Below are 24,757 nucleotides of genomic sequence, written 5' to 3'. Positions count from 1 at the left end.
AGGAGGACTTTCATCGTGATTGCAGATACCACGGCAATAGAAAGAGAAAGGGTCCGACGGTACCGTTAGTGGCATCGAGGCACAGGGCCCGTTTATCGTACTTGAACTTCCGATCAGATACTGCACGAGATTTTTCGCGGGCACTTGGCACACTGGCATATTGCAACGCCAAATGTTCAAGGTTCGGTGCGGAAACTGTTCCCGTGTAATCGCGTAGCAATGGTTGCGCTTCTCTTACAAGATTTGCAATAACAAGTTCTCCTACGTGTCCTTGCAACGAACAGAAATCGTACTGCCCATTCTCTGCGTACTTCTTGTTATTGTAATATATGTTGTAACTAGACTGCGGATTTTATGCATTTATGACAGAAATCGGTAAGCACAATTTAAAGCAGTGTACATATTAAAACGATTTAAGGGCACCAACGTACTGGTTTTAGCTTACTAAAATAATTAAAAGAAGAAAGAAATTTTTTTTTCGCTCCCGTGTCTTGCAATCAATGCATATATTTTTTATTTTGCATAAAGATCCGCAGTCTAGTTATAAAAGAAAGTATCGTGGCTCGCGCGATTCTATCGTCAACAAATTAAATGGCCAGCGTGAGTTTAATTTGAAAAACGAATTAGCAGTATCACGAATCGAAACACTAATATTTGGCTGCATAAAAATAAATCTAAAAGGACCCAATTACTATGGGGGTACCAATTACTGTGTCTATATTAATTATACTTATTTTTAAAGCATCGTGAATATTAAAAAAGAGATATATGTCTTATATATTTACTGATTTTAATGAAAAAAATCCAATATCTCTTTTTTAATGTCCATTATGCTTTAAAAAAATATATATATAATTAATATAGGCACAGTAACTAGTACCCCGACAGTAATTGGGTCCTACAGGAAGAAAACACTGTAAAGGATCCTAAATATTCTGGAGGTCAAACAAGTCGTAAATAAACTGGGTAGGAAACGAGTAGCTGCAATTTGTAACTAAATGTGAGAAGGTTAACAAAAAAATTCAGAACATATCATAGTAATCGTTAAAGAGAGAAGGAATTTTCTGCTCGTGGCTCCTGTTTCTCCCATACTCTCCCAAACCTCCTATTTCTTATGACCTCATTTTACAAAGATCATCAAGATCATTTCTTGTCAGTTAGTATATTCACGTCTTTCCACAAGCTGATTCGAAATGGTCGTACGTCCAGGTACGCGTTACCTGGTTCTGTCAGCGTGTTTACAAAAAGCGAAGAAAACCAATTTGAGATTTTCTGGAAAGTCGTTACCAAGTTCGATGGGACGACGGAGGACACGAGTTAATTGGAACACGTCCACGATCAGTCATAGTTCTCGATTACACACGATCGATTCTAACGGTGCTCCGAATCTGCCGAGGCGCGCGCACCTTGGATTCGCCGGGTAGATTTTAATCGGATCGTGACTCCAAAGAATTTCACCGGCATGACGGGGCCGAACGAGACGGAGAAGGCGCAAAGAAACAAACATTCGTCGCGTACGGAACCGTGAAGTAACGGTACAGGGCCACTCTGGAACCCTGGAAAGAAAGGAGGAACAAAAAAAATAACAAGTCCAGTCAGCCATCCGCGACCCCGATGAACGTCCCGTTCTTTCGAGGAGGACTCGCAGCTGCCTCCTCTCGTGGATTCGTTCTCATTCACGTTCTGTTCAGCTCCCTCCAACGGACATATGACCGTGATAATTTACATGGAGTTTCATCCATTTCATTTACACGGAATCATCAAGTCCTTCGTTAAGCGATCTTAATATGCAACGGGTTCGACGGACCCGTTTCTGCGTTTCGTGACTAAGAACAGTTTGCTATATCGGAAATCGTACGAGACTTATGTAACCTCCATGGAAACTAGGAAGACGGGACCCGGTTTTCAGAATAATATTTCTGAAATAGAAAATGAAGGGACAGAAATGTTCACACTTTCCATGGAATTTATTTCTTTCGATTTCTATATATCAGGTTGTGCCAATTCTTTTATATATATATATATATATATATATTATTTTTTAACCGTTTTGCTGTGAAAGAAAATCGGAAATGAATAGTCATCTGTTCCACCATTACGCTGCGGATTTGATGCATTTATGATAAAAATAAGTGGATGAAATTTGTAAAGGAGAAAAATATATTACTTTCGATCAATTAAAATTATTACAAGAAGAAAGGATATTCTAAATGTCTCCTGTTTTTTACAATAGGCGCAGATAATTTTTATTGATCACAATTGCGTGTCTAAATTTTTCTAAGAAAGATTAACGATGGAAGACGATTATTATAAATTAATTTTAGCAAATAATTATTTCCCGTTTCCCGTTTTTAAATTATTGCCCGGCATATTCGAGAGGTGTAGCAGCGTTCGCATCAACGAGGCCGGAAACCGCGAGCCTACAATGTGAATAGCGTAGGAGAAACACCCGTCAACGACCGATTAATGGCCCGCGAGGGTCGATTGAAGTTTAAATGTCAGCGGAATTACAGCGAACGATAAATTCGCCGAGTGTCGTACACCCCTTTCGAATTCTTCCGGCTGTTCGGAAAAAAACGGTTCGCTCTCGATTCCGAGACACTCCGGCGAAAATATCGAATACAGTGTTTATACGTTCGAGTTGATGCAACGATTATCCGTTCTGCCGCTTCTCGATGCATTGTTACAGATCCGTTTACATTATCCGAACTTTCCCTTTACGAATAGGGCCGGAACGAAACGGGCGTTGCGCGCCGTGATTATACGGCGGCGCTCTACTGCGGCCAATTATTCACATCGAGATCAGTGAACACCGCGGACGCTCCGTTATTGCCCTATAATTCTATGTAAACACATTCGAGCCGATTGCCTGGTAACCGCCGCGCATAATAAAGACGTTGCTCGCCCGGGAAATATCGAATGATTAGCGCCGCGGTCCCCCGGTGTAATTGAATTAACCGCATGCTAGGATTGGGCTCGTCCCGGCCGGATACTTCGAAGCATGAACAATGCGATACGACTGCGATACGATCTCTGCAACGGCACGCCGATCCATAAAATGAAAACCTCCGTCGCTTTTAGTCACTTTCTGTCGTCATTCATGCCGAAAGCTTATCGACTAAACGCGCTGATTGAGCGATCAAATTTCTCCTCGCATCTCTGGCTAGAGGGATAAAAAGGACGAGATTAACTGTGTCCTGTTACAATAAGTTAAAACTGGATTTCTATAAGACGGGAATTGAAGATTTGTAGGAAAGATGGCAAACTGTCATTGATAATGATGGAGATTATGTAATAAACTAAGAAATGAAAACCTGAATTTGCTACAAAGTTTGTTTTAGATTTCAAAATATTTTATTACTTATGGGTACCCCTAATGTATTATTTCACATTGTTCTTAAACATTGAACTTACGGAAAAGAATATTTATTTCATGTTTTGAACAAGCAACACTCGAAGCTTTTGTTATAGTCAGATATTCAGAAGAAGATCTAGAGTGAGGGAACAATTAATCTGGAACAATGAACAATGAAGATAAGCTTCGTCAAACACTTTATAATAAAAATGCTAGGAATCAAAGTTTAACGAGCTTGGTTAAACTTTCGTATAAAAATTCACTGTCCGAACGATTGGAATATTTTTACTTCGATCATCCTCTGTACATGGTAAACCGATTGTATTCGACGAACATCCGATAATTTACAGAAGATTAGGTGATCCCCCGAGAACACGGTTAGTCTAACGATCCGAAAACTCTGCTTTCAGATTCTCCGGCGGGCGATCATCGTCAGGGTCGCATGTCGCTGCAGGCGGAGCTGCCATCGTCGAAAGCCAAGCGGGAGCAAGCTCTGCGAAGCATCCTGGCGGCTCGAAGACGGCAGATCTTGAACCATCGTCCGATCGAGGCTCGGAATCCGAGTCGCACGTCTCGGCCGTCTGAAGCAGGCCTGAAAGATTCGCCGGACGTGTTGGAGGCACAGGAGACGAGGCACGGGATGTACGTAACGGTGTCCGGGGGCGAGAAGGCGGAGCAATCTGTGGACGAAGAGCCGTTGGAATCGTCGAGGAAGAACGTCGCCGAGACCTCGAAGAGCGGAGAGGCTGGCAACGAGTTCGTCTCGAGGGATGTTGAAGGGAAGCCAGCGGCGGAGGTGTCCGGCCCGAGAAAGCCGAGCAACGAGAGCTTCGGTGTGCCGAGCCCCGGTAACGCGAGAAGCAATTACTCGATAGGCCATAGAAATTCTTCCTCGAGCGCGTCCTCCCCGACGACTTTATCGCCGAAAGAGACGGAGGCTCGCAAGCGGAACATCGTGTCGATGCCCGAGTCCCTGTACAACTACTTCAGGCCGGTGGAGAGCAACATCCCGGTGGAGGACATGTCGCAGTTCCTATACTTCGGCCAGAAGATCCAGCCGGAGACGCAGAACAGCACCGGGAACAGCTCGGTGGACGCGACGCCGACGCCGACGCCGACACCGGCGACCGTGGCCAGCTCGCGTCGAAGATACTCCATGAAGAGGTTCGGTACAACGCCGGTCCCGGTGCCGCAGCCCGAGGAGATCGTGAACGAGGAGATGAACGTTGCGGTGGAGAGGCAGGTCGTCGAGAAGAACAAGGTCTCGAAGCTGAAGAACGCGTTCAGAAGCCCGGAGGCTGGACTGTACTACAGGAAGAGTCGGCCGACGGATCCGACGATCGCCTCGAACGTCATCGCGACGATCGACGCCGGCAGAAACACGACCGGCGACGATAACCCGTCCGCTCACGCTGTCGCGCAGGAGCAGCTGCGGCACGGGAGAGGAAGTGCCGTGCACGCTGCCCACGTGCTCGCTGAAACGAGGAATGCGACCAATTCGACCCAGATACCCGGCCGGCAGGCTGTTTCCGCGAACGCGGCCAAGCCGTCCGAGGAAAGTGAAATCGGTTTTAGGGACCGAGTCGCGGAGACCTCGAGCGACTCGGCTCTGAACCGGGTGGATCATTCGAGGACGAAGAAGAACGCGAGCAACTCTTCCCCGACGTTCTCGTCGACGTCCGAGATGTACGGAGACCACACGGAGCAGAGGATAAGGAGGGTCGACGTGTACAGCAGCTTCGATCTCGCGAGGAAGAACGACGGGACTCTGGGGGATCAGGCTCGCGCGGCAAACGGCCGCGAGAGCAACAACATCGAGACCTCGACGTCCCGGGACAAGATCGGCCGATCGACAACGGAACCGTTTCGAATCGGGTGGACATCACCGGAAACGTCTACCCTGAGGATAATCGTGACCGACGGGAGCCTGGAGGAGAGGTATACCGTTAAACCGGTCGATTCCACGGAGAAACGAGTTCGCAGCGGCGCTTCCGGCGATGTTCCCACTACTCGCAACGATCTTCGGACAGCGAGCACAAGCGGCGTGTTGGTGAACGGCGGCGGGATCGACACGAGCACCACCACCGCCACGGCCGTGATCGAGGTACCAACGACGACGACGACGACCCGGTCGAAGCCTCGACACCGGGAACTGAAGCACCACCGTATTGTTACGGGCAAGGATAAGGGAGCCGGCGAAGGGAATCGGGATCGGGAGCAGTATCGACATCAGGAACAACAGCAGCAGCACGTGTACGCTTACACGATAACGAACGTGACGCGGCTGTTGCGCAACTACACCGGACCTGGGTTAAGCAGAGAGGAACAAGGAGGTCCCGGTGCGACCGAGATAACGACCGGATCAGCGCTGCGGCGTCAGCCACTGCCGTCGCCGCCGCCGCCGCCGCCGTCTCTTCTTCAGCTTCCTCGTGCCGGTAGTGGTATAGAGGCGGACCGAGCGCCGGCGGAACTCAGTGCCGGCACGACCGTCGAAGCAGTCGCAGCCGGTGGAGCGTCCGTTGGTCTGGCATTGGTGGGGGAACGGCAAAGGAAAGTAGTTACAGTCGCGCAGCAGACGGAGGAACAACCGGTCAACGGAGCCCCGCCGCAGCAGCTGACCGTAAACAAGAGCAGCCCGAGGGAAGTCGCCAGCAGCAGGGGCGCCGTCCGATGGAATCACACTAGAACCAGGAACACCGATCTAGAGGGTTTCGGGGACAGAAGGTACCTCCGGAAGTCCGCGAGCGCGGTGCTGAATCAACGGATCGGGGGCGGATTAGAGGAGGACGGTGGTCCGGTGGTCGTCAAGAGGAGAAGGCCGCCGAATGGACAGACGACAGGATCGGTCAGGAGGGTGAAAGGAGGGAAAGTTCTGGTGAATGGGTCCGAGAAGAAGAGTTCGGAGATCGAGAGGGTTACGGATGATGCGGAGGTCGGACCAGTGAACAACAGGACTACCGTGGGTATCGTTGCGGGAAACATGACGGTGGCGGACAGTGTCGCGATGGAGCAGAGAACATTGCCGAGCGTCGAGCTGATCGATCCGACCACTTTGCTGCCGGTCGTTAATATCACCGGCCGGGGAAATTTCACCGGGCCGGTCGGCTCGATCGGTGGGAACGTCCAGGTGAATACCAAAGGCCAATTAAAAGGCTTGTCGCCGAGTGAAAACGAAAGTGTGCCCGCGAGCAACGCGTCCGCTGGGGATAGCGCGGCGCGTAACGCCGCCGAGAACGGAAGCGGTTCGTCGACCGTGACAGTGACCGCCGCCGCGGCGGTCGACGAAACGACCGAGCTCAAAGAGACGACCACCACGCCGATCCCGCCGCCAGTTTTTCCAGTTACACCCAGAATAATCACGGAAACGGTGCGAGCGCCGGCCGAGAAGGAGACTTTCACCTTGCAGCCGACCGAGCCCGTCAGCCAGGTGACGGACACGAAAACGGCCGCGCCGGACTCGTTCGAAGTCGCGAACATGGATCCGTCGGAGATCCAGAGGATGTACAGATCGAAGAACACGAGCACCGCGGAGACAACCACGACGTCGACCACCGTGCAAATCGAGATATCGACGATGTCGCAGGACCAAACCACCACCACGGATCCACGGAAACGTTTATCGTCCGGCGAGAGGTCGCCGGATGTTAGGGGACGGAACCTGTCCGACAAGTCGAAGGACAAAGACGACGTACTGCCCATCATGCATCTGTACAACGACTCGGACATATTCAACGGCAGCGGGCCCATGAACTCGTTCTCTCGCGGATCGGAACGGCGAATGGAGCTTCCGGTGCACCCGAAACACCAGGTTTCCAGAACGACCGAGAAAGTCAACGGCACGGTCACGCCGAAAACTGTCTCGAACGATGCCACCGGTCCCACTCGTGTCCCCGTTACCGAGACCACGAGAAGGGACCGACACGAGGAGAGCCGAGGAGAATCGTCCACGCACGTCCCGCCGACGGGACCTGGAAGAGGATCCGCGAACAACAGGACCAGACACAGGCCCGTGTATCATCACGCGATCCTGCCGGAATACAATGTCTCCGTGTACCCGGACGAACTGAACAGGACGTTCTTCGAGACCGGACTGATATCGGTTAGTCCCAGGGAGTCGGTGAATATCAGTGAAGTGATATCGAAGCGACACGATGGCGACGTGATCGCGACCCAGGAAACCGTCGCTGTGGTCAGCTACATCCTGGCGACCCTCGTCGTGTTCCCCATCGCCGTCGGCGTTGGTCTCATTCTCAGAAGACTGATACTTAGGAATCGTAAGGTGAGTGTCACCGGGCGAAAACCAGGTCGTAGGGACCCAACACGCCCGTCGCGACGGGTAGAAAGTTCGATATTTTTGTCCCCGCGTATGCATATATGTACGCACGTTATTATATTATGTGGGTCGCGTTGAATGAAAGTGGTCTCCTGTGATCTTCGGTCGCTGCTGGTTCGGTGGCCAGACTCCACGCGTGAAAGTTCGCGGAGGTGGAGGAATAAGGCTGGTGTCAGTGACCTCCTTACTCTTTTCGCTCCGTATGTTTTTGAAATGCGGGCACCAGCCTACTCTTTGTCGGCGACGCGACGCTTTTCCGCTACGACCTGTGCCGTGACGGTGAAACTTTGGAGAAACATAGCTCGGTGCACATGAAATGGCTTTTTTTCCTGTTCTGGTGGGCAGGTATTGATCGCTGAATTTATTTTATGCGATTGGTTCGTGCTATATTTCTACCGAGAACTTCTGTTTTGTCTGGGGTTAGACTCAACAAGAAGGTAATGGGAACCGTAATTTCTGTGAATTTTTTTTTTGGAACTTTTGAACTTTTTACTGTTAATGTTTTTGTACTGGTAAAAGTAAGCTTTCAAGAAGCTCCTGCTTGAAGGTTCTTTTCTTTAAAAGGTGTTGATCGTTTGTAGAAATATAATCACTTTTCCGAAAGTTCCTTTCCCAACAAGGAAGTTATAGGAGCTCTATAGTTATAGGATTTCTGTGAATTCTTTTGAAACTTTTGAACTTTTTACTGTTAATGTTTTTGTACCGGTAAAGGTAAGCTTTCAAGAAGCTCCTTCTTGAAGGTTCTTTTCTTTAAAAGGTGTTGATCGTTTGTAGAAATATAGTCACTTTTCCGAAAGTTCCTTTTTTGAGAATTCCCGTTTGGGAATGTTATTCTTTGTATTAAATTTTGTCTACTCTTTGAACGACAAGATTGATTTATTCAGCATGAAAGATCAGTATCAGTTTTCAGTATCAACGATTTTTATTAAGTAAAAAGACTAGCTGTAGCAAAAAAGAGTCCTTATTGTCCTCTCTATGTATAAAACATTTTGGTTTTTTGAAAACGTAGTTTCATGAAAAACATGTTTATAGTTTCTCCGATCACTAAACATTCTTACGTGATTCCTTTTGTCATAAGTATTGCGAAGTAAATTGGTTGCAGCGGTCACCGGCGACGGTGAAGGTTGGCATGTGATTTATTAGTCCCATAAAAAAGTCATTTTTCTTTATGCCAGTATTCGGTAACTTTTTTACGTACAAATAGTTGAGTTTAGAGAAAATGAGAAGTATCTCATTGAACAGAAATTGATAGGACTCACACTAAGGAGATTAGCGAAACATATTGATCCATGTCGAATTTAAATTGCACAAAAGATTGTACAAAAATGATACTAGGAATACGCGATTAGAATTTTCTCCAATTTAGTTCTAGCTTTGCATTTTCACGTGTCATACAGTTACTAATTGTGTTTAGTTTCTACTCATTTTTTAAAAAAAGTGAAGGCACCAATAGATAAAACAGTATTCCGCAGTGGTTGCGCTATTGAAAAGGTGAAATTGCGTCGACAAAATAGTATGTCAAAAAGCAGTTGAAATTTTTCTTTCGTATTAATTTTGAAAGAAATTATTAGACAACGTGAAAATTTTTGTCTTCATTTACCGATGGATATTTCATTTGTTGAAACATTTTGTTCACACTGAACTAATGCAATCTGATATATATTTACTGTACGTTTCCCTCGATCCGAAGACTACACTTGTTGCCAGCAATAAGCTGTTCACACGCAAGTCAGCTTGTCCCGAGCTGCTAACGGTGACTGAAGAAGATTTGCTTCTTGCAGCTGTTTCCTATTTTCCTTTGATCTTCACCGCTTTCAATAAAAAGCGGCAATTTTTCGCGAAACGTGCAACATCAACAGAGAATTTCTCGTTGTTGCTTCAATGTACGCGAATGCATATTACAACAAATGCAATATATAAAAACAAAAAATATCGAAGCGTGTGCTCGAATTCGCAGAACTTCAACCTGGCACATTAATCGATTCAATCGACTAAATTGCAGCCGACATCTGGCTTTTTCAAAAAACATGAAACAACGATGGGGAGTTGCTTGTCGTTGCTTCAACGTGCACATATGCGTATTACAACAAATGGAATATATCAAAACAGAAAAATATCGAAGCGTGTGCTCAAATTCGCAAATCATCAATCTGGCACATTAATCGATTCAATCGACTGAATCGTAGCCGACAACTGGCTCTTTTCAAAAAACCTGAAACATCAGCGGAGAGTTGCTTGTCGTTGCTTCAACGTGCACATATGCGTATTACAACAAATGGATGATATCAAAACAAAAAAATATCGAAGCGTGTGCTCGAATTCGTAGAACTTCAATCTGGCACATTAATCGACTGAATCGTAGCGAACACCGACAACAGGCGGTTTTTAAAAAAAAAACATGGAACATCAGCGAAGAGTTGTCGGTCATTGCTTCATTGTGAGCATATATTACAACACTTGGAATGTATAAAAAACAGAGGAACGGCGGAACATGTGGCCGAATTCGTAGAATTTCAATGTAACAACACAATAATCGGATCGATCGGACAAGCGAACATCTTCGCCGCAGTCGGCAGGAGGAAGAACGGTCGAAATGATATCCTTGACCCGTGGAACCTTCCTTTTTTATTGGCCGTGATTCCCGTGTTGGTTTCCTCTCGGTCAGCAGGGCCGAGAACGTTCCCTGCCGGCAAAAACACATGATTTAAGGCCCCGGTCACTGTGAACCGTATCTGGCCGATGATCGCTAAATCGAAACGCAAATCGTATGGTGGTGCCACTTATGTACCGTTACGCAGCCCCGCGGATTATCATCGGCCGGCAGCATTTATCATCCGGCCATTAACCGAGAGGCTTTCGTGTAATCTCGCGGTCTGGTCGCGGAATGGTCCACCGTTGTAACGTCAGGTTCACCGGTTCCGATGATTAGCCTCAAAGCGCCGCGCGACGTTCCGCCATTTTTGTCACGAGATCGAGGAACCTTCGATAGAGCCGAAATAAAACGGTTAAACGTTCCCTAACCCTTCGTTAACAATCTGGGTCGTTTGCCGCAGGGAAATTTCATTCTCGCGTCTTTCCTCTCCAATATTTCTTCCTGTTAATGCTTCAAACAATTGACGTTGAAAATAGTGACTTTAATACGTGTTCCAAAATTATCCTGGATTTTTCGGAAGCCTAGAACAGCAACAAAATTAGGCGTGGACGACAAGCCACTCTCAGCAACACGATCGGATCATTCCTTTCGAGATTATTTTTTCAAAGAAGGTATTTAAGTTATTTCTTAACATAATGCAACCATTAAGATTCATACTGACAGTGTAATCACAGAATTTATGTGGTTCGACATTTTCATAAAAACACGATTTAATTGGAAAAATCGATTAGCGTCGAGACATCTCCGATTCGCATCCGTCAATAACAAAACAACAACAAAAGATAGTGTTCGTATTTTCGAACCATCCATTTCTATCCGCTGAACGTGTTACTTTGTATTTACGACTGACTCCATATCGACCAACAAGGAGAAGATAAATAAATAGTTGTCCGTTATTTTAGGAACAGGAATGTAAAAATACATTAATTCGAGGGAATACGAATGAAATTTTGCAGAATTTTGAAAAGGCGATACCACTCGATGTCCAATCTGAATTAATTACAACCCGGAAAGTGATTCTTCACAAGCCGGAAAAAAACGCCAGCAATCGTTTTGCATCGAATGTATAGAAAATGATCCTTAAATACGACGGCCATTTGTGCGATCGTCACCACGGCAAAAAACGTCAACGGACATCGTTGATAAACTGAATCGAGCATTGTGACGCGATTTACTGGTTTTCCAGAGCTCGTTTGTCCTTGATCCCGCGACGAATGGTCGACTCGTCGTCGAACGATCATTACTCGCGAGGCTGGCGAATGACACGCTATCAGCGATCGTTGAATCAACAATTATGATCGCCAGGTTCATCGTATGACGCGGATTACCCCCGGTGTCTTCCTTTGAGCGGGAATGCGCCGTGACATCCCATCGTTAGATCCATTGGACAGTATAATGCCTCGAACATAATGAGAAAATAAATACGGAATTACATAATGCGAAGATTGTTCGCGGCATTGTTCTCGTTAAGCGCTTAATCGCGTGACTCCACCGGCTGTACAACACAACGGCCGTTACTTCTCAAGGGAAATATTGAAATTGATTCGCGCAAATTGGCCACGAGAAGAAGAAAAAAGCCCCATTCGCGGAGAGCTGTCAAACGAAGATTATCGTATCCTCTCTCGGACAACGGAACAGCGGGAATAAGATATATTCCGTATGCCGGCTGACATGCGTCACTGTCAGCGTACACCACGCGATAGGTGTCCGCGTGGATCACCGAGGTTATATTGATTTGTAAAGTATTTGGGACAAGTCCGGTATTTTTAGCGCAACTGCCCGTAAAAATCGGGGACGTAAATCTCGAGTTAACTGGACATTCACGGGCGTGCGCTTATACGCTGGTACAAAGGGTCATGCGGACGTAAAAACGAGCGGGGAAAAAGAAAGAACCGGGCATGGCGTACGGGCCAAACAAATATATTCCGGCAAACCCGTTTTAAGCCCCCGGAAAAAATGAATTACGCCCCCTTTGTTCGCTTCGGTACTGAAACTTCAATTAAACTCGAACTCGAAGGAATTTTATTCAAACATTCGCTTACTTCGATCTTAACCCGAATATTTTGTCCTAGGGATAGTAAAACAATGTAATACGTCTAAAAAATTATCACCAATCTCTTTGTGAAGGAAATTTGAAACATTGTGTCTCGTAAAAGACAAAAAATTTAATTCTCCCGGAATAATACAGTTGATGTACTCTGAATTATTTCCCGGAGACAACAAATGACTGCTAAACAAAAGCGCAAACGGAACACGCGCGAGTTCGCGCGTCAAGTAAGAAAACAAACATTCCGCATATTTCCGTCTCGCACGCGCGTCAATGCCGTTCCGTTCGTTTCACTTTATCAGTCTGACGATATTCGCTGACAGTTTTGCATATTTTCAACTCCATTGAGTCAGCGTTATCTGTGGAATTCGCGTGCGTTGTCTGTCAAAAAACGAGTTGTCTTTTACGAGGAAACGGTGAAAACGTTGTCGAAATATTTAAAGTAAAAGCGGTGACGGAAATCACGTTGTTGGCTGACATTGGCGGTAAACTTTAAATCGTTGCGCACTAAATGTTTGATTTACGACGTAAATCTTGCGAAACGAAGAAAAAGTACTTTTACATTTGCTGATACCATAGTGTACCACTTTAAACGGCGTATAACACGTGGAATTTGATCGTAAACTTTCCTGCATTTAGATATTCAACTTGACTTTTTTTGTCAAACTTATTGGGATATGATTTATTGGAAAAATAGGAAGCCAGGTTTATTCAAAATACAGTGAACGAACGTATCGTTCTTAATGGTATGAAAAAATCGAGGTTGGAGATGAAAGAAGAATGATGAAAAATGAGGGAGAAGTGGTTGTTTGGTAAAAAGTGTGTGAGATATAATGAGGCCTCTTTCGATGGGTTTGTTTGGAAAGACTGGTCGAATTTGCTGTTAGCAACCGGCCATTTCGTGTGTAACGAGCCAATTTTTCGCGGAGCCATAAAAATCGTCGACGGAAGCCGGGATTCCGGTTAAACCGCAACACGCGACGAGCGTTCTCGCGAATTCGGTGTGTCGCGCAATGACGATAATTTCATCACGCAGGTGCTCGAGGAGTCGGACACGTCGTCGGAGATCAGTTGCCGGAAGGACGCGCTGAACCTTGAAAACGGTGACTTTAAAACGTCCATCGAGAAGGCGATCACGAAACTGCCGAGGATACAACACCTGGTAAGCGTGCGTTCTGTAATTTATGCGCGGGTCACTGGCTGTTTCGTAATTGCCATTCCTGATTCGGAAACGAATAATTATCCCACTTATACTCGTGGTCCGGTACTCTCGATCGTCGCATTCATTCAGACGCTTTGTTTCCATTGATACTATTGTCATTTTAACACCGAGCCAACGTATTTATTACTATAGAACTTACGTTGCCATTGTAGAAAGATTAATGGCTTCGATAGCGAAAAAATTATTCCCGCGAATGGCTCGCTAACGACGATGTCTCTGAAGCGTGTTTTTCTTTCTTCGATAACTTCTTCGAGACAATGTTCTACGATAAAAGACATCGAGCAGGTATTGATCGCTGACGATGATCGCACAGATTTTCCTAAAAACATGACCTTACAATTGTATTTGGTAATACAAAGGCAATATCCTTTAACTTGCATTTCTCGACCTAGATACAGTTGGCGCATATCGACGTTAGAGGCAAATAGTTGCACAGTTAACAGTGTACAAATCAGTTATACTTGAAGTCTAACATCGGCCACTAATTACGCTCTTATCCTAAGACCCATCGAGTCGTGATTACATCTCCGACGGAGCAATTACATAAAGTACCAAAGCACAATACCTCACGCGAGCCTGATCGGTTTCAGTCTCTTTGCGAATTGCGTTGTATCGTGAACTTGTAAACATTTATTTCGTGAATTCGCGAACACGTTTCTTTTGAGCTGAAAGCACTGTAACATTGTACTATCTATCAATTGAAAGGTCATTCAAATATAAAAATACACTGTCTGATGCAAATGGGCGATCGTCTGTGCAAAAATTACATTGACTGATCGCTACATAATATTTTCGTAATAGTAGGAAACTAGAGTACTTGATACTGAAGATATAAAATTCAGAATGTGTTAAAAAAAACTGTTCAAAATATATGTACTTGATAAAGTGTTTGTAATTGTAGGTTGGTTACAAAATCTTGTCACTATTTTCCCAATAAAAGATCATGTTGCGTACAGCAATAACTGTTCTCAACGCGCGGAGAACATGAAAGGGACACCTCAGCCCTCGGAGATTCATTCTGCAGAGGACTTTCGAGTAATTATCTCCCTCGCGACTCAATAACGCCTCTTTTTCCCGCGCAGTGTCACGAAGCGGAGAAACCTCCGCCCCCGTCGTCGCAGGAATCCAGATGGGAGTTTCCTAGAGATAAGCTTAGGTTACAGACGGTCCTCGGGCAAGGAAACTTCGGCCAGGTAAGAGGCATTATTTTCTACATCGAGCGGAACAGACACACAGAGCCCAGGTCCCGAGGCGGCCGTGCGATAATAAATCGCTGGAAGTTAACGCGAAACATTCAGCGCTCGCGAAACCGCGAATTTTATCCCGACGCCGCGGCCTTGGGATTCTTGTGAACACGAGGCACGGCTGCAGCTTCTGATTTTGATTAAATGCCCCTCTTCCGTGGAGCCAACTCGAACATTCCAATTGGAACAAACTCTTAATCACATATACTTGTAATAAATCTAACTTTATTTCCACTAAATTCTGTTCTAACTAATTTTTGAATTTTTAACTAGACCATCCGTGACTGTCCTCGGTAAAACTCTCAAATGAAACACATTTGTCCATCTGGAATATATACAGCGTGTCCCACGAGCTCTGTCCACTCGAATATCTTGGTTATTTCAAACAATACGAGAAAATGTTACTTACAGAAGTTGTAGGGTGTAAGAAACTACATAACATGGTATAGCACGCCCAGTGCTGGTAAAAGTAGCCTCGTCGGTAAATAGTATTAAAGAGAAAAAAGATGGATTGATTTGTAGCTGCTCTTGAGCCCATCCACAAAGTCTAACGCGATGTACATAATCCATGTCATGTAATTTCTGGTGAAGGCTAATGTGGCACGGATGATACTTGTGACGAGTGAGAATTCGTGATGCACTACTTTTGCTGACTTCAGATTCGCGCTGAATCTGACGTACACTGATACGAGGATCATGATGTACCATTGCAACAACATTAATTTCATTATCTTCATCGCTACATACAGGCTTTTCACGACTCATCTTACGAACAGCGAGACTTCCAGTTTCTTTTAGTTTTTTACAGAATCTTTCAAAAATCTTGTGTGAAGGACATATGCGATTTGGATATCTTTCACCGTACAAATTTCGAGGCACAATTGCGTTTCTCTTACTTTCTCCATAAATTAGAAGCATCTCTAATTGTTCTTCGAACGAAAATTTCATATTGACTTTCTTACGTTCACTAACTGAGAACACTGAGAGACGTCGTACGCCTACCAATGTTTACAGTTGACGTAGTGAGCATATCCTTAAATACGTTCCATAGTGCAAGTAATAGAATGAAAACAGTGAAATATCTCTGCAACGGTCAGTTTTAGGACAAATACACTTTAGTACTTTTATATTCAGAATACGGCAATCTATCGAAATCGAGCATTAAAAATTGGACATTCCATTAAAAAAAGCAAAGGTGACCTCTGTATCTTCGCTACGCCTCCACTTGCAAGAATATCGTTTGTACCATGTAATGTAGTTTCGAGAGTTGGTGGGACACACTGAATATTTTTACGTTTAAAGTTTTCCTCGAGCAATCCTCCGGTGTGAAATTATAGACACTTGCATTGGATTGGACGAGAAGTTGCGCAACGACTGGTGCAATCTTCTTCTGTCAACGCAAAGTCATTCGAAAAAGTGTCGGCAGCGTTTATGTTTATGTTTAAGTTTCCTCTTCCAAAAAATCGAGAGGAGTTCCGAGAACGGTGTTCGACGCGCGTTTCTGGCTAAATGGAATCTTTGGGATTGCGCAATCGATCGTTGATCATAGGTTCACCCATTGTTCAATTGCGCATCTTGCGCAACAGCTCGCAGATTATTGTCTCCGTGTGTCGACACCGGTAACTCCAAAATGATTGAATGTTTAACTGAATTAATGGCCTCCCGGCTGGATGAACCTATTACACAATTTCGTACGTGAGGACTGGCTCTTTCGGATTGCTCCGCGGAATAGCTCATCCCCGCGCGGAATATGCAATTAAAACGCTATTAGGGTGGCGCGTTTATGTCTCGTTCGTCCATCATTCTAGGTCTGGAAGGCTGAGGCTGACGACTTGACCGGTCATCAAGGCACGACCCGTTTAGTCGCCGTCAAAACAGTCAAGGAGGGTGCTTCCGATCGAGAAAAGGAAGATCTGGTCCGGGAGCTGGAGATCATGCAACAGCTTGGCAGTCATCCGAACGTTGTCACGCTACTCGGTTGTTGCACCGAACAAGGTGAGTTTCGAGAATCCTTCTACCACCTGTAGCACAAAACAAATTGAACCGAAAGTCGAATTGAACAAATTGTTCAAAAATGGAAAATAGTAATATAGACTAACAGATTCGTTAAAATAGGAAGGTTCTAGTGTATTCATGAACAAGTAGACAATGCCTAAGTAAATAGAAGACTATTTGCATTTCACGTTCGGTCTAATTGAACAAGGTAATTACGCAGTCGTGTTAATCTGTACAGAAGACAGAGTTGCCTTTTAATTAGTCGCCCGCCGTCTTCAAGGGGTTCAGAGAATATTGCTATCAAGAGAATAATAATATCCGACGAAGCCTGGAGTCCTTCGGCTATTATGGCTTTGTTAAAAATGATTGCACCTCCGGTATGGTAATCTGCTACCGGTACACGAAGATTCACTCCCCTTTTTGCGTCCCAGGCTGACACGTTTATTCGCAACCGTTCATACGAATCACTTATGTTCGACCTTGCCAGTACTAGACCCGACGACGCGACGTTCAAACTTCATAAAAACTGGCAGCGCATTAAGTGCCCGATCCTTTTTTACTGGGAAACGCGCGGATCATCGCGTAAAATGATGATAAAGTAATCAAGACTCGAGAAGATGCGCTTCTTCGAGAGGCGATCCGATGACCACTCATCTTCGACGTATCCTTCGAACTTTGCTCTCAATCTTCTTCCACGATCCTTTTAGATTTTACGGCATTCCCAACTTTTACGTGCCATTGTAACATTTCCGGATTAGCAAATTTATTTATGTATTACCTAATCCCAGGTTTCGTTATTTATTTCGTGGTAAGTCTAGGGATCACTCTAGGTGTCACTCTTTTGTTATTCCCTACCAGGAAAAGAAATGGTACTATAGGTGTACATTTTTTGCTGTAGAATTTCAGTATGCATAATCTGATTATAATATTTGTCTTAAATTCTAATGTCTTCAAAGTGTGTTTGAAAAATTTTTTTAAGAGTTCTGTTTCACTTTAAAATTCATGTTCTGTTGTTTCCTCGTGAATTTCGGAGTGCCTAATTCTTCAAACAGTTTCTGAACAGTTTGTACCTTCTCAGAACTGCACACCTTCGAACGACAAGTGAAGGAATTTATGATTTGACACGAAACGTGATTCGATAACTGTATATCTTTGTTCCAAGAACGTCTTTCTTCGTACTTTGCTGAATGTATTCGCAAGTGTGTCTGCTTTAAAATGATGAACAACCGATGTTATGACAATCCGTTGAACGCAAGCTTGATTTCATAGTAATTTCTTGAATTTGAAGTTCTTCGGCTAAACTGTATCCTGAAACGATGAAAAAGAGGGACAATTGATGCCACCCTAGACGGATTCCTAGAAAATCGTGTAAATAAAATGTCGCCTTCGGTAGAACGAACAACAACTGGTTAATCGCAAGCGCAATTGCTTCTCAATTTGAGCTTCGTCTGCTGACAAGCTGATGCATCTTTAATTATTTACGATTCCGTGTTTTCGACGCCGATTCGCAGATTGTATCGTCGCTGAAACGCCGCACGATGCATATTGAAGCAATCATTAGGGACTCGCAAGGGAAGCATTCCTCGTTATTGACTCATCGACGGCCATATTTTTTGTTCTCATCGTACGAACACACCGACGATCGGCAATCGTAATCGTTTTTACACGAGCGTGGTATTGTTTCGCGGATAAAAAGCGAGATCGATCGATAATACCTTCGCAGGATAGCATCGCTGGTTGCGCGTAATCGTCCTCTGGATAATTGACTAATGAGCATAGATAATAGTAATCGAGACGCCGAAACTGACAGACTAATGAGCTGCGCGCGTAGTTGGAAATAACAAATTCGCGTGAAAAATCATTCAGCATGTTCTTTCGAAGTGCATCATCCTTGGAAAGGAGGATCTGCCATTGTTGTGTAAGCGGCCGAATGCAATTGCTATCGATATTAAATATATTATAAAAATAATTATTATATACATTACAATCTCAAAGGCTTGCATTAAATAACCGGGTACACTCGTGATAAAAAACAAAGTGAACCGAGTCAATCGATCAGCTTGCCTTTTTTCATAAGAATTCAGAATCATAAAGATAGTATTAAACATTTATAGTAACTAAGTTTCCGTTCAAGAGTTCATCGATTTGAAGCCATACTTTTCTTTCAAGTGTTCTACCAATTTGAGCGCCCATCGTCATATCTGCAGATCTTCAAAATCGAAATTTTCTTGGTACTAGACTGCGAATCTTTATGCAAAATAAAAGTTTTACACCTGAATTGCAGCGAACTGAAGTCAAATAGAAATTTATTCCCTTTCTTATTATACTTTTTAGAATATTTTGAACACAGGCGGCTTTACCAAAAACTCTGAAAGAATACGTGTTTCCTCTTCAACGATCGGTACAGAGCTAAAGGCAAAATAAATTCTTTGCAAATAATTAATTACTTATGGTTACCCCTAACATATTGCAGGACGCAGGAGGCAGATAGACGCTCCGTTCTTTCTCGAATAATTTGAACAAGTTGAAAGTAACGTATCGACAATTTTAAATTCTATTCACTTCTCTATATTGCGCCTACTCGTTTCAGCCACGAATGCATGAAATCTGCAGTCCGGTGATATCGCGTGTTCGGCGAGGAGGGGCCCAGTTTGCCATTAACGACAAATCCTGTGCTTGAGACATCAAAACTGTGCAACGAGACAATCTGAAGTTTTAGTCGTGCCGTGGTTGAAGGGGGAGGCAGGCCCATTATACGTCTTTCGTTGGAGGCTCGTCGGTATCGTGGCTCTGATCGTATAAATTTCCATACCGCGTCCCCACGGCGACGATCCTCATGGCACAATACGTCTATTAAGTCTGCGAAATGATCGTTGCTACGGGGGGGGGGTTGGAGGGGCCAGAAATACCGGTATATCGATAGGATCGGCAAAGTCCCGTGCCCGATCTGGATTTGACGTCGAACCGGCGGCTTCCCTCCGATGTTTATGCGTGCGCTACCCCTTTTTCGCGATTGTATGCTAATGCGCCGCGGAACTCGTCTAGCAATAACGTGAAATTTAGTCCCCTTCTTCGTGGAACAGTTTTCTACGAAAAAAACCGAACTCCCTCCCCGCAGAAAAAACCCCGCCGTGATTTGTTCCTTACGAGATTCCGTTAAATCTTGCCCCGCGTTCGGGACAGCTAGTCGAAGGCTACCCTACCTCGGCTCGTTTCTTTCGTTCAATGTTGTTAGAGGAGGGCCGGTAATGGTCATGAAACCTGAAACGACGAACGTGATCAGAAAAATAAGCACGAATTGATTAAGTGGACGCGGTTCTCCCGTTGATAGTTACTTTATCGCGGGGGTACACATAATATTCAAGGATGATAGCGGGTGGAGCGTGTCCCGGAATATTAAACGAGCATCGCTAACGCCCGGACCCTTGGTATCGTTTGTTCGGAGAAAATAAGTAAGAACGCCATTTTACTGGCTGTGCACAGCAATTCTTTACCTTTTAACCTGGTTACCCTGCGTTTCATTTGTTCTTCAAACTCGGTTTAACAACAAAACAACAAGATTGCTACGGACTTCTGGTCCCTTGGGTAATAATAGGTTTATTTTTGAGGTATAAAAATATGTGCCGGAACTGTGAAGTGCGACGACTAGAATATTGTCGAACACCGCAGAAAATATTGAGTAAGGGTTGAATAGTGAGGTTTAGCTTTCGCAAGTCTTTTGTGCGCAGAGGCATTGTACGCATTTAGGCGCGCAAAGTGAGAAGTCAAACAAGATTAGCCGTGGGTCGAGCGGGTTAAATGAAAATTTCTTTGGTACGTTTCCGATAATTGTGGACGATGATTAAGTGCCTGGTCGGACGCGTTCGCCTTTGGCGTGTCTTCCTGAAGGACCTTCGACTTCGTTCCGCTCGCATAGAAGAAAAAACACGAGCCGCGGGGACCTCCCCGTAAGATTTACGGCATCCGAATTTCTGCCATGGGCCCCCATGGGCCTCTCCCCCTCTCCCCCATCCTGCGCCCCCGTGTTTATCGTTTCGGCGCTGGTGGGCGCGCTCAAATTCCTGTCGGGCGACGTTTTCGTCCTTTGACGCCCGTCTCTCGTCAAAGGGCTGCCCTCTCTCGCGCGCCCTTCCTAACGACTCCCGGCAAAAAAATACAAAAATTCCGATCCTCGTCGAAGGCCGAACACGTACAGTGTGTTCCATAACGTCGGGGATGAAACCGTGCACAGCTTCTCGCTACGAGATAGAAAAGAAACTGATCGACCATTAATGCTGACGAACATCCCAGGTTTATAGCGGTATAAAAAATTGCAAGCACTTGTACATTATTTATGAATCGCCGATTTATTCCGAGCCGTCGACTTATATCATCGGTTTACGGCTGAGCGGTTTGGGACAGTCAGTGAACTCGCGTCGTTGCTGTTTTACACGCGAGATTCACGCCATAACTATCAGACACTTCTGATTTCGTTTTGAAATTGTTATTTTTACGTGCACGACAACAGAATCATTTTTATAAGCAAGCACATTGCGAGTTCAGAATCGTAGACCTGGCAACTTCGAGCAAATTTCTCGAGATTAATGGCTAGACAGTGGATTTTATGCATTTATGACAAAAATGGGTAAGCACAAATTAAAGCAGTGGACATATTAGAAAGATTGAAGGATATCAGCGTATTGGTTTCAGCTTAATAACATAATTAAAAGAAGAAATACATTTTTATTTCGCTCCTGCGTTCGGCGATCGAAGCAAACATTTTTTATTTTGCATAAAGATCCGCGGTCTATTAACACGTTGAACGCCACGTCAGCCATATGTGGCTGTCGGAATTATTTGTGCAGGTTTTAAAATGAATTTTTACGTTGATATATTCATTGTACTAAACTCATTTAGGATCTGTAACATGCAAGAAAGTTGGAGGATTACTCAGTATCGTACATTTAATTTTTTGCAATTTTTATTTCATTAAATAACTTACTTTGATTTTATGGAATTTTTGGGGTTTCTAGGTTGGCGTTCAAAGTGTTAATCGTCAACGAAAAGGTCCTTACGGGAGCGTCAAGATGATCGCTCGCCGCTCATTCCCGCGAGTATAGCGACAAATAAATTCACGCAATGAGAAATCTGCCGCGATTCTTTCCGCCAGGTACACCGGGTCCCCGCCGCTTTCCTTTCCCTCGATCCGCTCTTTTTTTCCGTTTTACGGTCTAATCGAGGCCCGGTTTATTTCTTCCCGGGGACGAGATTCCACGACGAGCGCGCTAGCTCGTATGAATTAAGGGCGACATTAACAGCCGACTTTCTGCCGTATCTTTTGATCCTGCGAGAAGGCTCGGTGCGCGCGGTACCCTGCGCGATTGCGACATCTTCCTCCGGCTATAAACTATCGCGCGTGGCGATCATTATACGAGGGCCACCGGTTATCGATGACAAATTTCAACGACGTGCCGGAACGTGGGGGCGCATCGTTCACATTCGGCGAGCGTGCGCTCGTACGCGTTTCTGCTCGTTTTTCGCGCACTCCGCCAGGTGCAGAACACCGGCTTCCTGCACCTTTCCGAAAGAAATTGAACCGTTTTAGGTCATTAACCAGTTAACTGCGGAGTTTAATTTTCAAAATCCCTCACGGCCGCGGAATTAAAATCGAGCGATGACGAGTGTACACGTCGAACGCAGGCCAAACGCCGCTACTATAAATTTGACGGAAAAAGTAAAGCAAAATGAGAAAGAATTACATTTTTATTCGATAAGATATTAACAATTCTTTAACATCAAACGCGCCTAACCCATTTGCATCATTAGCGTATATATATATATATATATATATATATATATATATATATATATATATATATATATATATCATATTAACTCAATTTATTTTTTCTTATAATGCTGAAATATGAAGTTCTTTTACTTGTAGTCATTTTTGTACTTAAATATAATAAAAAAAAAAGTTTGGTGATAAAGGCCTACTTGTCATACTTCGTTACGATGCAAATGGGTTAAAACGGTTAACTAACTTTTCACGAAACTGTTCAACAACAGAGCCATCCTCTTGATCCTGTGATTATGTTTAAACAAATAAAAGGCACAGCTGTATTCTGATACCCAGTAAAAACAATCGGTATGCCGAGCAAAAACAGCGAGACCGATCGCAAAAATGCGAAACGCCGGCAATTTTCCGTAACACGTTCGCCCGTCCCGAAATGGATTTATCGCCTCACTTACCATTCAGTTGCCGTGGTATTAACATTCATAATCGTTCGAGTATACGACCATAGATCTCTCAACATGTAAATATTATGACCGTCCGCGAAGTTCGGCGGGCGAAGAAGCGAACGACCGGAAGGTAGAAAGAAACGCTGCTTTAACAAACCGAAGTTATTAGAGGCCGGTAATACTAGCCTAATATGAAAGTTACGAGCTCGTGGGGCCGGCAAAAGTGGGCCCATAAGTTACAATCAACCGGATACTACCCACGGGGGCCCGAAAGTGCTCCGGTTAAATTACTTTGAGGGGCCTCCCTGCAGTACAGGCCCTCATATTCTCGCCATGAGGTCTTCTAATCCCCTTGCGTGCTCCTCTCCCCCCTCTCTCTGGCTTGTCTTCTGGTTTTAATGTCGTTCCACGACAGTTTGGGGTCGTTACCGCTGTTATTAATTAATTGTGTCGCGACTCGATTTGTTCGCAGAGCCTCATTACCTTATACTCGAGTACGTGATGTACGGGAAACTGTTGGCGTACCTGCGCGATCATCGTACCAGGCAGGACTTTTACAATTTCAGCGAGGACTCTGCAGCCCTAACATCCAGGGACCTCACTGTTTTCGGATACTGCGTGGCCAGGGGCATGGAGTATCTCGCATCGAAAAAGGTGAGCCTATTTTTTCATCTTGTTCCGTTGCGATACCATAATTCTGTTGTTAAAGAAATTCAAAGAATTCAATTCACCTCCCGTCCGTCTGGAAATTGAATTAGGCTTAATAGCAGGGTTGGGTCTAATGGTAGCTCATTCGATTTTGGCAAGCCTCGCCCACTTCACACTTTTATTACCGCCTATATTTTATTGTGTAAATCTTATTCTAGCTCCTTTTGTTCTTTCTTTCCCATTGTCAGTTTCCTCTGTGATTCGTAGAAACTACCTTCCATTGTTATTAGGCTGGGGATTTTATGCATTTATGATAAAAATGGGTAAGTCTAATTTAAGACAGTAAAAACATTCAAATATACGATTATATTATTTTCAACCTATTAAATATATTTAACAAGAAATTACATATTTATTTCACCCTAACTTGTCGCGATTCAGGCAGAAAGTTTTTATTTTGCATAAAGATCCGCAGTTTAGTTGTTATATACGAATGTTTCTAATATTTTGCAATGCATTCTCGAAGTACATTGCAATGTAAACAGATTTTTATTTTTCTATCCAATCCCAGTGTTTGTCAATCGACAGTGTCGATGTTGACACAATTGTCATTTGCAAACAAAGAGTTTAAATTAACGTATCGGATGGTACAAGCAAGTTAATGCTTCACAATTTTTGGAAATTTTACCTACTAAGCTTTCTTGTAAAAGCATATAGTCTGTTAACAAAATGAGAAGGAAATGACATTAATCAACTAAAGGGAAAGTAGAAAGTTGACTAAACTGAAGATTGTATATGACAACGGTAACATTTGTCTCTATTTCAATTATATTCTCAGGATCTCCGGTCCATAAATTACGATTCTATACCGTCGCGTGCTTCATTGGTCTTCGGGTTCCAATAGGAGCGCGTTCAACCTCTATTTATTACCTTCCCAAATAAAAAAAAGAGGGTTGCCACTTTCGACGTCAAACCTGTTTTCATTCTTCAAAGATCTGTAACAGCCGATAAGTCATACCTTTAAAGAAAGTGGCC

At 44.4% G+C, this 24,757-nt stretch overlaps 1 protein-coding gene across 1 annotated transcript in view; it reads left to right on the top strand.

Moving 5' to 3' along the window:
- Window positions 1-24,757, top strand: part of LOC143353339 (uncharacterized) — a 289,180-nt gene that overhangs the window by 255,425 nt on the left and 8,998 nt on the right. The window contains exons 2-6 of the mRNA XM_076786581.1: window positions 3,766-7,634; window positions 13,425-13,550; window positions 14,693-14,803; window positions 16,663-16,849; window positions 23,547-23,728. Of these exons, the coding sequence (XP_076642696.1) occupies window positions 3,766-7,634; window positions 13,425-13,550; window positions 14,693-14,803; window positions 16,663-16,849; window positions 23,547-23,728 (4,475 nt within the window). The remainder of the gene's footprint in view (window positions 1-3,765; window positions 7,635-13,424; window positions 13,551-14,692; window positions 14,804-16,662; window positions 16,850-23,546; window positions 23,729-24,757) is intronic.

Source organism: Halictus rubicundus, chromosome 4, assembly GCF_050948215.1.
Source record: "Halictus rubicundus isolate RS-2024b chromosome 4, iyHalRubi1_principal, whole genome shotgun sequence".
Lineage (NCBI taxonomy): Eukaryota > Metazoa > Arthropoda > Insecta > Hymenoptera > Halictidae > Halictus > Halictus rubicundus.
This window is presented reverse-complemented; position numbering and strand designations above follow the sequence as displayed.